Raw genomic sequence first — 13,299 nt, 5'->3', positions numbered from 1 at the left:
TGTTCAAACCCCATTTTAAATGACACGTTAATCTTAGCAAATGGAACTGAAAGCAATATTAATGTAAGGGGAAAAGTTAGAAAGTACTCCAAATGAGCATAATTAGCTGGGCAACAGGGGGGTGGGGTTCTGCGGATTGATCAGTTTACGATTCCAGGACGAAGGGTTCTTTCCGCCATCGCAGGTTGCTAGTTTCCCGCTAGAGGACATAGGAGTAGAGAATAGAAAAACAGCGGGGGAGAGAAAGAAACAGAGAAATGGGAAAGCACGGGAGGAAGCAGAAGCAGCAACAGAGGTCTTCGCGCCAGTATGACGGCGGCGATGATGAGTGCGATTGCTTACCTTCCTCTGCTTACAATCTCTCTACACCTAGCGCTGAAGCAGGGGAGCAAGAATCAGAAGAAGAAGGAGACGACCAATATCGGCTGGTTTCAGTCGGCGCTCCGTCCAAATTCGAACTCTATCAGAAGTCGGTACAGGTAACCTTCTAGAACAGTTTGCTCTGTAAAATGGGATTGTAGGGTTTAACTTTTTGGTCTATGTAAGTTCATATTCTAAATGATGAATGTCAAATATTCGTATTTAGTTTAGGGTTGAAGCTGTGGCTAAATGCGAGAAAACCTTTATTTAAACAGAGTTTGTCTCCTCAGGGTCGGTGACAGTTCTCATTCTATTTGTCATTTTTTCTCCTTAGTCACCAAAGGGAGATATAAGCTACCTGCTGAAGTTCTTTCTACTGTACGTTGGTGGAAGGTTGCCGTTGCATTTGCAGGAGGATTTCTGTGGAACTGCTCTTCTTAGGTACTGCTATCTGGGTTATTCCACATCTCGTTGTTGCTCCGGAAAGCTAAATTTTGTATCAACCACGTCTAGTTAATGCAGTGAAATCCTAAATGCTAAGGGATGAGTTTATTAGATGCTTTGTAATGGTTACTCGACGAGCAATCTGTTATCCAAGTCTTTTTCAATGATATGTCCTGTAGTTTTACGCGATGGTAATTAACAATTGAGTGAATTGAGGAAAAATTTCTTTGTTTTTCAGCACAGAATGGCTCCGAAGTGATCCAAGGCGCACTGCTGTAGGACTTGATTTGGATCTTGAAGCACTTCTTTGGTGCCTTGACAATAATATGAATAGAATCGGATCCACTGGTTCTTCTAGACTATCACTTTTCCATGGGAATGTTCTGCAGCCTGTCAAGGCTTCTTCTGTGAGTTACAAATGCGAAGGTGCTGCTAACAGCCCAAATTTAACTGGCCTTTCCGAGGAGTCTGCTCTACCGGAATGTGAATCCAAATCAACTGAGCAGATAGATCCTGAAAGGCAGATAGATGACAAAGGCTGCACTAAGAAAATTGATTCATTTCCAGCAAGAGATATTGTCTGTGCTTTCAATTACAGCTGTTGTTGCCTCCAGAGTCGGACAGAACTTGTTGTATACTTTAAGCATGCTCACAGCTGCTTGTCCAGAAAAGGTGGCATATTTGTTATGGACTTGTATGGAGGTACATCATCGGAAGCCAAGCTCAGGCTGAAGAGAAAATTCTCAAATTTTAAAGTGAGTTACCCTGTTCCCACACTAGACCAACTCAGGATGAGCTTGTAGAATAATCATCTAACTCTATGGGCGAATATCATTTGTGGTATGCTGGCTCTAGAAATCAGCTTTTTTTGCAGACTTATTTAGCATGATGACCAAAAATATTAACAAAAAAAAGAAGCTCTATAATCTTCTGTGCTCTGCTTCCTTTACCTGAACGTCTTATTCCAGGCTGGTCCTTAGCATTTGTATATTATCGGTCGAATTACATGTGCTTTTAGGCCACTCATATATTGTGTTATTCTCATTTCCAGAGCATGCAGTTAAGATCCTTGTTACTTTTGGTCTGAATTGACCTCTTTGTCTGCAGAGTTTTTTTTTATATATATATATATATATAATTGTGTCAATCGGCATCCTTTTTTCACCTTTTTCTTATTTTCAGTTATGTCATCATATTAATTGGTCCCTTGTATACAATTGGCATTTTTCCTGAATGGTAATGCTATAATTTGTTCATTCTAAGCTAGGGTTTTACTGAAGGTATGCTATTATGGCTTGTTATGCTATTTTAATGACTAATGTACTGTTTATTTGACGTCCACAGTACGTGTGGGAGCAAGAAGACTTCGATATAATCAATCGAACCACGAGGATAAGCCTGCATTTTCAACTTGGAAAGCATCAAACAATTCACCATGCATTTTCCTATAACTGGCGCTTGTAAGTTGTTCATATAATCGAAATATTTGGCATCAGCAATTTATTACTTGTACTATTCAAAAAAAAAACTTAATTAGTTTTCTTGCTCTAAACCTTTGGTCTTCTATATCCTTTTCTGTTACCACCAACCTGTTCGTTTCAACTCCTGTTCTGTATGGAACATCGAGGTATGAATCTGAGTAGTTTATAAAAGGATTTATTAGTCAAGTTTGCTCCTCAGGTTTTGTTGCAGTTTAAAATTTGTGAAATGTCTTTCTTGAAATCGTAATTAATATAGTCAAGCTATGGTTAGTCTCTGTTGTCTGTTGTAATTCTCTCCTGTGTCACCTTATAACTTTTATTCTTACTGCAGGTGGTCATTACCGGAGATCAAGGACTGCTTGCTAGAGGCAGGATTCCGTTCTGTGCATTTTTGGATAAGAGAGATGCCTGATACCCATGACAGAGAGAACTCTGAAGAATTTAATGCTGGTCGAGATGTGAAGTATGAGGAGGTCTCATCTTTCCAACAACGGGATGCGTGGAATGCATACATTGTTGCCGTCGCTGGCTGATTTTTCTGGGCTGTGCCTGTCACTGAAACCAGTATAGAACGAGGGTGAGGGTCCAGTTCGATTGGGCAATTTCAATTTTTTTTTAACAAAAAATTACTATCAAAGATGATGGATTTAAGTTTGTGTTTGTGCGAGTAGGACAAGTTTTCCCATATTGAATGTTTTTGTATCAGGTTTTAGCACTATCAAGTGTGACAATTTCGAGAATAATTGCCAGAATTGAAAAAAAAAAATTGCGGCAAATCCGAAGATTATGCAAAAGGATATGAACAAAGATCATGTATACAAGTTCAGTCTAGCGGTCAGGTCTTATGGAATATGTCTCCAGTCCAACTAAATTCCACTAAAAAATTTAACCATCTTCTGAGTCCATTCCTGACCAGCAGGTCCATTACGATCATAGTAGCTTCCCGGAAGGCGTTATGTACCGACTGCAACAAATATAACATGAGTCTGCATTTGGCAATTCGAAATTGTCCTGCGGAGCTCGAGTAACGAGTGATGATTACTTGCCAGAGAAGCTAATCTCTAATTTGCAGAGGATGCTCACCAAACTTCTTTTCTTAATTACCATCCTGGAACCAGATAATCAACTCTACTTGAACTGAAGGCTTAGTACAAAACCAAAGTATTTCCCTTACCGTGTAAAGATCTTGAGTTCTACCCAAATTATTTACGTGTATATGCACAGGAAGAGTTTGGGAGGATCATTTTGTAGTCTTTGCATGAATTCACTTCCAGAAATAGTAATGTTGCAGGAGATTCTAGTCTTATATTTAATCAAATCAAAATATTTAAAACCTTAAAAATATTTTATATTGGTAGTCTTGCATGAATTTCACTTCCAAAAGCAGTGATATTGTTTTAGATTATAGTCTTCTATTCAATCAAATAAAAAATAGAAGAAACAACAGGAATGAAAAAAAAAAAAAAAATCAATCCAATTCCTCCATGAATCATCAAAGGAAAAAAAAAAAAAAAAAACTCTTATGACAAAATCTTATAGAGTATATGTCTGATTCGTCCCGAGTTCAACTAAATTCCTCCCAGAAATTTAATTATCCCCTTCGCTACCAGGGGCTCTTCGAAGACGGAGTCCCTTCGTGAACAGCGGGTGAATTACATTCTCACTAGCTGCCCGGAACGCGTTCTGGACCGTCTGCAACAAATATAAAATTGAGTCAGCATTTGGCAAGCATCCGAGTGGAAAACGTTCTTCGGTGCTGGACTGATGAGTGATCGTGATTACTTGCCTGCCGTAGCTTGGGGCAAGTGCTTTCACACAGGAAGAGACACCCGATATCTTCCTCCATAGTGATGGAGTAAGCTACCTGAGACGAGAGACGACGAGTATCCATCGTTCGGTCATGATCTTTTCAAGCTCCATTTGCTGAACGAACAAGAAAATAGAACCCTCGTAAAAGACTGAAATGGGAGATTGACCTTGATCGTGTAGAGGTCGTCAGTGTCGGTGTAGCCCCAGTCAGTAGCCTTCCGATAATAGTAGTCTAGAGTTTGTGCGAGGAAGATGCCCTCAAAGTACTGTTCGTAGTAATTTAAGGTCCCGTCTCCAATCTCCACGATCACGGCGAAGATTTGTCTTAGGAGAATCACGTTGATCTCCTTCCCCTCACGGAACCTAGTGATCTGATAATCATATTATAACTGTAAATCATTCTTGACACTGAAAGCAAGCAACGAAAGACCAAGGTTCCTTAGATAATCAATTTGCATTGCTCAACCTTCGAAGAAACTACCCACCATGGCAATAGCAGCTGCTGCTACCTGTTCATGTGTTTCTTTAAAAATCTGAAACTCAGCCAAGTGGAGAGATCGATTAACCTCATGCTGTGAGAAATGAAACCGAAACGGTGATCTGGACATGGGAGAAAACGGCGTTACCTGATCATAGAACAATTGTGAGCGATATTTGGCAGGGTCAAGGATCCCACGTTCCATGAAGGGCCGGTGCACATAATTAAAGATGTGGGAGACCTTTCCGTATACGTCTTTGTAGACGGCCCATTTGCTCACAAATTGTTCTGCCAACTCATCTCCTTGCAGCAGCTTCAGAGGCGGGAGCACCTGATTGAATGAGAAGCATTCATTTTTTGTTCAGAAAGGAAGGTGACTTAGTCGTTTACAAAATGGTTTAATTATATGAGCAATTAGTAGATTCTTGCATGCATTCAATTCAATCAACTGAAGCAGATATTGAACACTAAAAAGACATTTTTAGATTGATCGCAAGCTCATGCTGCCCAAATTTCATCCTAGAAGTTAATCTCTAACTTACAGAGGATGCTCACCAAGCTTCTTTTCTTACCATCTGGAACCAGATAAAATTACTGTGAATGGAACGCTTAGCGACACAGATCTGCATGCAAAGATTATAAAACCAAAGTAAGCATCTCCCTTGCCGTTCTAGAGAGGTAATCTTCGACGGTTTCCGCAAAACAATTGTACATCGTTTTCTCCATTTCAGTGGACATTGGTTTTATTGTGCACAAGTCATAGACAATCCTGCCGAGCAAAAATGCAAAAACTGTTGGATGAAGAAGATAATTAAGCCACGCATGCTAGGCTTCACATGGAAAAACTCCAAAAAATAAAAAAAAATCTAATCCGTTTCAGATCTTCCACGGATCATCCCAAAGAGAACCTTTAGAGTGGTGAAATCATTTTACATGACGTAAAAACAGGAAAAGGAAGAAACTTTACAACAGAGATGAGCTAGAGGAAGAAGATACGTATAGAGCCTGATATGTTCATCAGCAGTGAATCCCTCCTCCGAACGGGGGTTCTCCGTGACTCGTACAAGCTTCTCCAGCCCTTGCCTGAGCTCTTGGTATGCTTCCAACAAGTCGATCCTGTCCATCTCAATCTCTCAGAAACGCACTGTTGCAGAGAAATGAAACTGAAGGGAGCTTTTTAATACTTAAAGAGTAGAAGTGGGGTAGGACGACAAAGACGCCGTCTGTTTCGGACACCCGTGATTTCCGTTTCGTACACTTGCAAGCGCTCCGTGTACTGAAATAACAACTGTGGCTTCTGCTGTGAGAGAAGGAAATCGACGGTTTCTGGGGAGATTTTTATGAGGAAAACTTTTGAGATGCAAGGACTTCTGTCGAATGAGGTTGGGGAGGATTTTAATCCTCGGACACGTTGTAGTTGCCAGCTTCCTTCCTTTCGTGGTTGTTTTAGTAGTCTTTTGAGTATCTGTTTTTGGTATGCGATTCATTGAGCCTTTCTTTCTCACCAGAACCTGATAACGATCTAACTGAACTACTAGGTTTTGATGATTCGTTTTGGGTTCTTTAATCCTTACAACAGTTCCTGCATTCTGTTCTCAACTCATCTTCGACGTCCTGCTATGTGTGATACGGCGTACATCATAGTTCATTCATCATCTTCTTTACAAGATGTTTGTAAACCTAAGATAATACCCTTTTTTTCTTTTTACCTGGTTATCTTCAACCTTCGTACCAGCAAGTCCTGGCACGAAAGAGTTCATATAAAGTCAAGAAACGAACTAGTTGCAGCTCATAAGATAACCAGAGGAGGTCCAACGTAAAGCATTTGAATCCTTTACATGAGTTGTTTAAACACCAACTATTCTATGTAATTAACTATGATAGGCAGCATTAAACTGGTTTCATTTACATGATTACACACCTAAACTCACATAATCGGATCCCAAGCAAATTGCCAGCGGTCCATCACTCAACACTGAATATCACCGGTAAACCTCAAACTTTGAGAGAATTAAGCTCTCTGATCTTCAGTAGTGGTGTTGTTTTCAGTTTTCAGATCTGAAAATAGGTTTCTTCCACCTACAGTGAGAGCATGCAGCAGAAATAACAGTAAGTTAACCGCACTTCAATTCAGTGAGAAACATCCCATGAAACTGATCTTCTTCAACTACCAAATGAGATTTAAAGTTTTTTCAACTGAAAAACATACAACTCTTCTACTCAACATAGAAAATAAAATAAAAATAAACTGAAAGTAAAAACTGGAGTTTCTTGCATGACCTTTAGGGAGAATTGTTTATCAACTCTCAGACCAGGAAAGTACTGCATAAATCAGTACATAAAGTCTTAATTAATAATGTCAAAATCATATTGTTCATAAAATGAACCAATATTAGGATTTTTGCTGGAAAGTCTTGAGCATGTTTCAGAGATCTTTGCCTACTTCCAGCCCATACTGTATCTCATACCGTTTTCTACTTAATTACTGAACATGAATGGTAGAACATTCAGATTATAGACATGAAAAAAACTTTTACAGGAAATGTATGTAGATGATACTTACAGTTTGATGTGATTCAAGTAAATGCTTGTAAGATGTAGTTCCCTTACCTTGTCAATGATTTTGATGGGGTCAAGATTACCATTTCTTGTAAAAGAGGATTAGCAATAGGAAAATGTAAAAGAACAAGTACAATTACTTTGAAACAAAAGCAAAAACACAAAAGGAATTTACATATGTTTTACTTGATTAATCTACATTGCAAAATCATTCAAAAGTGGTTTCTCTTTGTAAACCATTGGCTTCTCACAATTATCCTCTTGTTGCTGAGAAAGTAAAAGTTCTCATCTTTCTCTGTGCTAACGAATATATGAAAGATAATTACTATGTTAATTAAATATAATGCATCAGTGATCATCAGTGATCATCTTTCTCTATGTTAAAAATCCTAAAATTGATCCAAATATCCTTTTCTTCAGAAAACAAATATGAAGCAAAGGTCTGCAGTGAAATCTTTCATGACTTATTAGGACTATATGCACACAAATATATCTACATTAAAAACTGTAACAATATGCAAAGCAGTGAATTCAAACCATCAGTCTTTGTAGTTACAGTAGAAAACCTTTCACATATTCAAACTAATACCCATAAAAAAAGATAGGTTTAGAAATAAAATTCAACTAGATATAGAAGCCCATATTTATTCAGTAATACAGTACAAAGACCCTATTTCAGGCTTAGCAACTTTCAGCCTCCACAAGCACACCTATGCACCCAGAAGATAGAAATTGAGAAGAGAAACTACGATTATATGTTTGTAGTCTTGATGGATTGTGCACAAAATCAAATGAAAGCACAGTCAGTTGGGGAAGGAGAAAAAGAGGAGATCAGCAAGCTTCCTTGGAGGCTCACTAGAGTCTTGCATGAATATCACTTCCTGATGCAAAAGTTCCAGTCTTATAACTAGTCAAATCAGAAGACTGAAAACCCTAAAAAACATATTTCATATTGATTCCAGTTGCAATTAGTCTTTTAACTGATAAAGTAAATTCTCCATTAATCCTTCACTGTAGACTCGCCGGAGTACTCTTCAGAGAAGATAAAAGCCGATTGCAAGAGGAAACTCGGATTTTTATATTTATCGCAGAATGATCTTCATGCAAGGTACAGATGAAAGTAAGCAGATTGATTATCTTGCATGAGAGGGATAAATCGAAAATGTCTGTGCACCATTTGTCAACCGATCCTTACTTCCGTCTGCTCAATGTGAACAAATCATAGGCAGTCTACGAGCAATAGTTGGGAGATGATGCACGAGAGAGAAGATAAGATCACAAGGATGATGAGATATATGGACTGAAACTGTAAAACAACGGAAGAAAAAATAATGAGAATAAAAAAAGTAACACCCATTTCAAATATTCCACGAATCATCTAAAAATAACTTTTTACACTGTAAGATCAAACCTAACAATGAAAAAGAAAACTTTTCAAAAGATAAACACGCAATATCAATCAAGAAGAGGAAGCAGGAAAAAAATTAAATACGTGTATAGCATAACATATTCCTTCCCGGAGAATTCATCCTCCGAACTGTTTTCGTTAATACTGATAATCGTTTCCGCTCCTTGTTCGACAGTTTGATGTTCTCTTTCCATGTTCAACAATGGCGGCCATTTCACTCTCTCTCTCTCAGACACGCAGACCGTTCCGGAGAAAAGAAACGGAAGAGGGACCTTTTTCCAGTTCGCCTCTTTCGGACACCCACATTTTCCGTTTCGTGCATCCGAAGGGCCCATCTTGTGCTCAAATCGTGATCGTTGATTTAAGTAATGAATGAAAAAATGAACGTTCTGAAGTTTTCAGGAGATTTCAACGAGGAAGAAAACTTGCATTGAATGGTGGGCCCACATCCACCTGTAGGGACACGTTTTCAAAATGACAAATGACATATCACTAAAAAATTATTAAAATTTTATTAAAAATTATATGTCAACAGATTAAATACCTAAGATTAACAATCTAATTAATTATAATTTTTAATGATTTAATATTAAATAATATATTTATATTATAAGAGATCGATGGGAAAAGAGTTTCTCTCAATTCCATTGACTAACATTTATTTATTTGATGTTTACAGTAATATATCAGAAAATAACCGTTAGATTTTATTAAGAACACCATTATTTGGACATTCCAAACTACTGAATAGAACCTGGGTTGTTTTTGTAGATTGAGGAATGAAACATGTCATCTTCGCCGTGACCTGATTCTTTTTTATCGCAATTGACCACCACCACTTCATGTATGGAATCACGTTTTCCCCATCAAGTGCTTGGTACTGAGCTTCAAGATCAGGAAGGGTAGTAGGAGCAGAACTCGAGCAACTGGTGTCATGTTAAAGCAAGTAGATAGATAAGATTCAGAAGAAATGAAGAGGCAAAATATAGGTTTCAAGAGGGTTACTTACTTGATTGAGTATATTATCAGTCCAAGTGCCACAACAGCAAAAGAGAGATAGTATAACCAATTTACCTGCAAAAGGCTTAATGGTGTGGTAAAATAATGAATCACTGGCTCATAACACCATGACACACAGAAGGGCTGATGGTAGAAAAGAAAAGAATTAGAAGGGAGAGGTTCAACAATGTTGAACCACCCATCTGTACAAGTAATCTTTCACAAGGTATAAACTCAGAAACCATTTGAGTTCCTTAAAAGGTGAAAGAATTCAGTCATGGCTGCTTTCATGCCAAAGGAGAGCGACAGACATGATGCATATGAGACATTGCATTGACCATGTAAAGGACTTTTTCCAAGTTTACCCACTTCTATGGGAGCACATATAAGCCCAGGTAGAATAACCCAATTGAGTTTGTGAATTAATACATTTTCCCTAAGTTCAGGTTCATTGTGGTTTATTTGGTTCTACTGAGCAACTTAGATGCCAATATACTTTCCATTTGTTCATGTCCTTCTGGAAAACCACTTTATGAAAGGAATTTTTTCTAATGCAATACATTCATAAATCTCAAACGTGCCTGCTCTACCCTCACCTACATGCAATTTTCTGTCTCATATTGTAATATGAACAGTTAACCATGGCATAGTCTATGGATGGCTCTAGTGAAAATGATGATACTGAACTTGTGGGTGACATTAATTTGGAGTTTCTGGGGTTATAATTTATGGTGTGCCATTTGATTCCACACATTTACCATTACCCCATGCTCTCTCATATGTATGGTGCAACCCAATCTTTGATTTGCAAAATTAGCAGCCTTAATGTCAGTTCTTCATATCTACCACAAGCAACTGACCTTCAGTACAAAAGGAACAATGTTGTAGAACAGAAATGTTACTGAAGCAAATCCCACATTGAGAGCTATCTGATAGAAAGCACAGGTGTCAACAACTTAGTTTACATAAATTGAGGTATTAATGATGTTGTTTATTTATGTGAGGAAATTAAATTTTATTATCAGAACCCCCATGTATTAATTCTAATATATTCAGAAAATGAACCATATAATGTAAAGAGGAACAGACCTGTCTGAGAAAAGGAGGAAAGAAACAACACTATTTGGCAGAAGATATCAGGTTCTATACCATTTTAATCATTGGAAAGCTAACTAGACAAACAGTCATAAGCTACAGTAGTTTCATCCTTTAGCTCAATGGTAAGCAAAGTGAAATTTTACAGAGCATAGGCTGCAGGAGGAGAGCACTCCGATGGGAAGAAATGATCCAATTTTAGAGGTCTAGGTTCGATTCCAATGTCATGTACAACATAAAATGTATTTGAAAAGAAAAAACCTCCAGTAACAATACTTACAGTTGTTGCAGACCACCGGATTGATTCAAGGTTCTTCCTCTCAAATATTGAACTAGCCAACTGTTATGGAACTACAGCACCACAATTCCCCTATAATCCTACAAATTAGTTTGAAGATACGTGTGCCTTTTTAAATTCAGTGACAGAAAGTAAGGAGGCTGAGGCATGAGCCTCTTTTTGAGCCATAAAATGAATATAAACTCGAAAATCTATTGATCTTACAAAAAAAATAAAAATCCTAAGTTTTGTAATCTATTTCTTTCTTTTGCTTTGGAATGAATAGAATTTTAGGAACTTATGGATCAGATGGAGAACCTGCTCAAGGATTCTCTTCCTATTAAAAGGCTTTACAGATCCACTAGAATTGAAATGTCTAAGACACAAAAAAGTACTGATAAAAAGTATATGTTATACATCACGCAATCAGTTATTGAAAATTTCAGTTATATTTAAGGATACATCTGACAAATGCTAACTAGTGACCCAAAAGCACCAAGCATTGCAACAACTTCAACTCGGTCCATTTTCTTCACACAAAATTCCTGCAGCAGAAGATAACAGGAGTGAACACATAGGCAGATCATAACATGGCTTGCTGAAAAAAGCTGTAGTGTAGCTAAATATTGTTCCTTCAAGAAGAATCAAGTTAGTCCAAATGTTCTGCATCTGTCGATCAGACAATATGTGAAAAAAGGAAAAAGATCAAGTTGTGCTCTACCACCTTGGCAAACAACTTTTTAAACATAGTTTTATCACTGTTGGTAATTTCTCTCAAGAACCGATAATCAGAAAACTGGTCCCTTTGGCATGGTTAGCGCACCTCTCCAACATTGCTCATCGCCTAAAAAAGTGTTCCTGCAACAACAAGTACATCACCTAGAAGAGGATTCCTCCCACCTGCTGCAGGTATAAGTATGACAAGAAAGAGTATTCAGTATCCGTATTTAAATTGAATTACTGACAATTTTAGGCCAAATCAGGTGGAAGTTAAAACATTCTTTCAAGAAAGAGTTCCATTTCTACTCCAATCTCCTTGATTGGTATTGTGAGCTCACAGTGAGATAAGTCAGCAATCTAAAATGTCCATGAATGGCATGCATAAACCAAAAAGCAACAGTAGAGTTCAAAAATATGCTCTCATTTTTGCCAGAACACCCAACATCCATTCTCATTGTGTTAAATCTATTAACTGTTTGAAGAGGCTACCTTCCACAGAATCTCCAGCATCAGAGAGGAGTAATAAACCAACGGCAACCACACACAAGACAGCTCCTACAATTTGCCAAATGGTATACCTTGTTCCTAGGACTATCCGTGTAAGAATTATGACCCACACTATAGTGCAGCAATTGAGCAGTGTCACGTTAGTGATTGAGGAGAACTGATATGCCTTCACAACTGCATTAAACATCAAATCCTCCATTATCATACAGACTAATCCATCTAAACAATCAGAGCATGTGATATTTGTCAAGTCAACAAAAGGCAATTGACGTTTTGCTGTATCAAGGAAGCATCTTTGTATATTTCCCCCAATCATATAGACAGAGCTGCTGAAAGTCGGAAAGGCTAGAAATAAATTTATTTGAAGGCCTTTGGAGCTGCATTTATGACTGATTTAAGCCGTGAGCCTAAGATAAGCAAGGCATAATAAAGATATACTAAAAATATTTAATCCAAATACTGTGAAGAATGGCAAACTGTAGTTCAGATTTAGAAAAAGAAAGAAGATTTGACCACAAATAGGAAAATGTACCAAAAGAGGAGCACTTAGCTCATGTTTTCAGCTTCAGACAGGACAAAGGTAAAAACATCAAATATAACTTACCCAGGAAATTGCCTTGAACATCGATCAAAGCTAAAATGATGTACCAGTACCATGAAACCTGCGGTGACAACATAAGAAATCTCGGCATTAAGTTAAATTATTCTCTTGAAACAAAAACCAAATGTAATTTACCTTTAGCTTCTTTCGCCGATGCAGAAGGATACTACCATAAACCAAAGCCAAAGCCAAGTAATTGAAGAGGGACTGAGTCAGCGGCGTATTAATCCCTGCAAGTAGAAGATAGAAAAACAATCGCATAAAGCTTTCCTAAGTTAAACTGAAACTGAAAGAGAACATATCAGGCAGAGATGGGCGGAACAGAGGCCATCATTTTGGGGAAATTATATGCTTAGCATAAAGCTTACCTGTGTTTTTTTTATCTAGAAATCGAACTAGGCCTTCGACAAGGTGGCGGCATTTCATACCAGGACAAGACTAACCTTTTCACCGTATCAAATTATGGTATCGAAAATCAACCGCACCCGGACGGTACGTGCGGCATAGAAACGACAAGAAAGACAAAAATGAAATGGTATCTTCTGTAAATGTAGCAAAATG

The 13,299-nt window shown here is 37.8% G+C and overlaps 1 protein-coding gene and 1 pseudogene across 1 annotated transcript; one reads left to right on the top strand and one right to left on the bottom strand.

Moving 5' to 3' along the window:
• Positions 1-57: 57 nt before the first annotated feature.
• LOC137960365 (uncharacterized) lies at positions 58-3,025 on the top strand. Its single transcript, XM_068807968.1, has 5 exons — positions 58-479; positions 695-801; positions 1,043-1,559; positions 2,149-2,264; positions 2,617-3,025. The coding sequence occupies exons 1-5, from the start codon at positions 258-260 to the stop codon at positions 2,816-2,818; spliced, it is 1,164 nt and encodes a 387-aa protein (XP_068664069.1). The 5' UTR covers positions 58-257; the 3' UTR covers positions 2,819-3,025.
• Positions 3,026-3,872: 847 nt separating this feature from the next.
• LOC137958574 (uncharacterized solute carrier family 35 member C320.08-like) lies at positions 3,873-13,164 on the bottom strand (annotated as a pseudogene).
• Positions 13,165-13,299: the final 135 nt, after the last annotated feature.

Source organism: Aristolochia californica, unplaced genomic scaffold (genome assembly GCF_029961685.1).
Source record: "Aristolochia californica isolate CCGP_79_NKW_82.1479 unplaced genomic scaffold, dmAriCali1.0.hap1 SCAF_3, whole genome shotgun sequence".
NCBI lineage: Eukaryota > Viridiplantae > Streptophyta > Magnoliopsida > Piperales > Aristolochiaceae > Aristolochia > Aristolochia californica.
This window is presented reverse-complemented; position numbering and strand designations above follow the sequence as displayed.

Excerpts from the sequence above, each read along its gene's own strand:
- LOC137960365 (XM_068807968.1), top strand. The coding sequence starts at position 258 with ATGGGAAAGCACGGGAGGAAGCAGAAGCAGCAACAGAGGTCTTCGCGC. Across the intron at positions 802-1,042 it reads TGTGGAACTGCTCTTCTTAG|CACAGAATGGCTCCGAAGTG; the intron begins GTACTGCTATCT and ends TTTGTTTTTCAG. Across the intron at positions 2,265-2,616 it reads TTTTCCTATAACTGGCGCTT|GTGGTCATTACCGGAGATCA; the intron begins GTAAGTTGTTCA and ends TTCTTACTGCAG.